We start from the raw sequence: 3765 nt of genomic DNA on the forward strand, positions 1-3765 counted from the left end.
CACAAAAACCTCCATACACAGATTTCTTTTTATAGCAACTTTATTTGTAATCACCAAAACCTGGAATTGACTAAGACATTCTTAGCAGATGAATGGGTAAACTGAGGTACATCCAGACACTGGAATATATTCTGCACTAAAAGGAAATGAACCATGAAGCCATGAAAAGGTATGTAGGAACTTTGATGTATTGTTGTTTCTAAGTGAAAGAAGCCAAACTGATGTAAATTCCAACTACAGGACATTTTAGAAAAGGCAAATCTACAGGGGCAGTAAAGGGATGGGTGACTGCCAGAATGACCGGCAGGGCACAGAGGCCGTTCAGGGTGGTGATACTACTGATACTATTACCAGTGTTGGATACTTGTCGTCACACACTCGTCCGAACCCACAGAAGGTACAACACTATGGACTCTGGATGTGTCAATGTAGATTTATAAATTCTAACAAATGTATGTACCACTCTGGTGGGGGATGCTGCTAATCAGATAGGCCATCCCCGTGTCGGGGCGAGGGTAGGCAGCAAAGCTCTGTACTTTTTTATTAGTTTTACTGTGAATTTAAAGCTGCTCCAAAAAATAAAATTAATGTTTAAAAAAATTATACCAAGATTTTACAGCAGTGAAGTAAAAAAGATAATACCATAAAGTAAAAAAAAAAAAAAAAAAGCTTTATGGTGCTTAAGTAATTTTCATTGCGTTTGCACAGGTAGGAAGCACGTGGTATGACCTGCTCAGCTACATCCGCAAGGCCTGAGATGGCTGAGATCCTCTTGGCCAGAGGGCAGCAAAATTAACTGGGAGAAGACACTGGCTTTCTTAAATCAATCACCATCACTAATCATTATTTTTGCCGATGAAAGCTGATAGTTCCTGCTTTTTCTAAATTACTTTAGTAACATAATTCTCCCCTAAGAACTGGACCATTATACTTACTTTGTCTCCCAGAACTTGGAAATAACCAACATTTTCTAACTTTGGGGCATCTTAACACAGGCAGCTAATTTGGTATACGGAGCACAGATGTCTCTCTTTAGCCAACAGCCTGGAATAAGAGTCTGCGCTTAGTTCCTCTTGGAGTTCACTGGTGAATTAGGAGAAAGGTCTTGCTGTAGCCTAATCAAAGGCAGCAAAGGCTACACACAGCCCAGAGATGAAAAGCAGCCTAGCCGCTTTCCCACATCACCTGAGGCGGGCGGGGGGAGAAAAGCAAGCAAGCGTATTTCAAGACCACAAAGACAGAACGTCATGAAAGGGGACGGCGCGTGTGGTGGAAAGCGCTGGCACGGCTGTGGTTCCTGCAGCAAGTTACTGAGCCTCTGCACCCAAACTCCTCATCCAGCACAGCAGTCATAAAACTCACCTGTAGAGGTCAACTGAGCTCACAAGAAAATGCTACACACAGTGTAGCAATGTGGGACGCCGTAAGGAAGAAGACGGTGTTAAAACCCTACACCAGTGAGGTTCAAGGTACATGGCCCTGCCTGCCTGGGAACACTGGGAGTGAAGGAGGAAAAGAAAGACAAGAAATACAGGACCATATGAACAAACACAATAGGATCTTTGTGCAACTGAAAAGAACAAAGGTGTGTCCAGGAAGTCCCAGGGAAAAATTGATCAAGATAAACCAAATCAACAGGTGACCTGTAACTTCTGATTAGAGGAAGAGATGGGGTTACTGCAAGAGGAACGTTTTACAATCACTCGTCATCATCAAATAGGTTGCTTTTATTTAAAAAGTCTACCTCCTCCACCATCCCCTTGGGAGATATGTGGTATAACACACCAGTGAGGGACTGACTGCAATAGTGACCCTAATTTTTCACAATTTCTCCCTTCCCTATCCCATTGGAAAGAGGCTGGCCTTGAAGCTTGCTTTGGCCAACAGAAGGCTGCAAAGCTGATGTCCCAGGAGCAAGCCTAAGCATCAAGAAGGCTGTGTCTTTCAGCTCTCCCTCTTGGAATCCTGCTAAGGTACCAGGTGCACAAGCCTGGGAAAGCCTGCCAGCGGCTGAGAAACCACAGGGATCAGACTTGTGGCAGCCTACTTGTCCCAGTCGATGCCCCAGAATATACGAGAGCCAGGTCAAAACCACCCATCTGACCTGTTGCTGACCACAGATACATGTTATAACAGCCGAGCCTAGAAGGACTGCCAGGCAAACCCAAAGACTCACAGCAAAAATAAATGGTTATTATTCTAAGCCACTAAATTTTGGTGTGGTCTGTTCAACAGCAAAGCGAGCTGATACAACACCCTTTGAGGAAACATGGTTCTGAACCAAAAACTTCTATGTAGTGTTTAGCTTCTATTTTAAGTCACGTAAAGTCACACCTCATTTTGTGAAAAAAGTGCTTTATGTGGAGTCTACACTTACCATCGCTTTTTCCATCCTGCTGAGGGTATGAGTTGTAGAACATTCCCTTCCCATCATGCGTCCAGGCCATACAGCTGAACTTGACTCTTTCAAGCACATCTGGAAGCTCTTTGGCACCATCAACTTTCATGAACTTGATTGTCACCCAGTCTGAGCCACTGGCACTCAGACCATAGGCAAAGTATTCCCCATCTTCACTGAATGCATAACCTAGGGTCGCAGGAGCACTCATTAGATGATGAACACAGACACTCACCTTTTGTCCCTGCCAACTGCCCGTGACACTGTCTGACACATGGAGGCAGAATGTGGTGACAAAAGCAACAGAAAACCAGTAGTGGGGACTCCTGGGGGCTCAGCCCACACCTTATAGGAATTACCCACATGATCTCGGACAAGCTTCCAAATCTCTCTAGGTCCTAGTTTCTTCCTCTATAAAAGGAATTGAACTATATGCCCTCTAAATGCTTCCATCTTGTTTTCTTTCTTTCTTTTTTTCTTTTGAGACAGGATCTCACTCTGTCACCCCAGCTAGAGTGTAGTGGCATCATAGATGACTGAAACCTCACACTCCTGGGCTCAAGTGATCCTCACACCGCAGCCTCCTGAGTGGCTGAAATTACAGGTGCCTGCCACCACACCTGGCTAATTTTTCTACTTTTCATAGAGATAAGATCTTGCTCTTGCTTAGGCTGGTCTCAAACTCCTGACCCCAAGCAATCCGCCCACCTCAGCCTCCCACAGTGCTAGCATTTGGTATTTTTATAATTCAATAGCAGTTCAGTGGAAAGCAGAGCTCCTCTGGGACTTTCGGCATATTTTATTTATACTCGAAAGGGAGTAAGAGGAAAAAGGAAACTGCTTTTAGAGTCAGGGCTGAATTATGACACCTGCCATACAACAGAACTAAACTGTAGCCATTAGGTAACTTTTGGGACAGATTCCAAACTGTCTTTGCAACCTCATTTTCTTTTTTTTTTTTTGGCTGGGGCTGGGTTTGAACCCACCACCTCTGGCATATGGGGCCGTGCCTTACTCCTTTGAGCCACAGGCGCCACCCGCAACCTCATTTTCAAACCATTACTGGCCTTCAAGAATTAAAGTCCATACATCAGACCACCACAGGCCCAGGTAAATACAGCCTGAGGGTTTGCAATGAAGGCTCCCAGCACGCACGTTTCAAAAGTGATCAGGAAAAGGAAAATAAATGTTGTCTACAGACTGTTATGCCACATCCAATTCTTTAGGGCCCTGAAAGAACTCTTATCACCTGGAATGTTTCCTGACAAACACATGTTGTATATTAGCTTTATTTTTTTTTTTTTTGAGACAGAGCCTCAAGCTGTCCCCCTGGGTAGAGTGCCGTGGCATCACGCTCACAGCAACCT

General features: G+C 44.5%; 1 protein-coding gene across 1 annotated transcript in view; it reads right to left on the reverse strand.

Moving 5' to 3' along the window:
• The window catches only part of PREP (prolyl endopeptidase), a 131753-nt gene that overhangs the window by 93944 nt on the left and 34044 nt on the right, over positions 1-3765 (reverse strand). Inside the window, exon 5 of the mRNA XM_003781567.3 lies at positions 2378-2587. Within this exon, the coding sequence (XP_003781615.1) occupies positions 2378-2587 (210 nt within the window). The remainder of the gene's footprint in view (positions 1-2377; positions 2588-3765) is intronic.

The sequence above is a fragment of the Otolemur garnettii genome, unplaced genomic scaffold, assembly GCF_000181295.1.
Source record: "Otolemur garnettii isolate 467f Iridium unplaced genomic scaffold, OtoGar3 scaffold00002, whole genome shotgun sequence".
Lineage (NCBI taxonomy): Eukaryota > Metazoa > Chordata > Mammalia > Primates > Galagidae > Otolemur > Otolemur garnettii.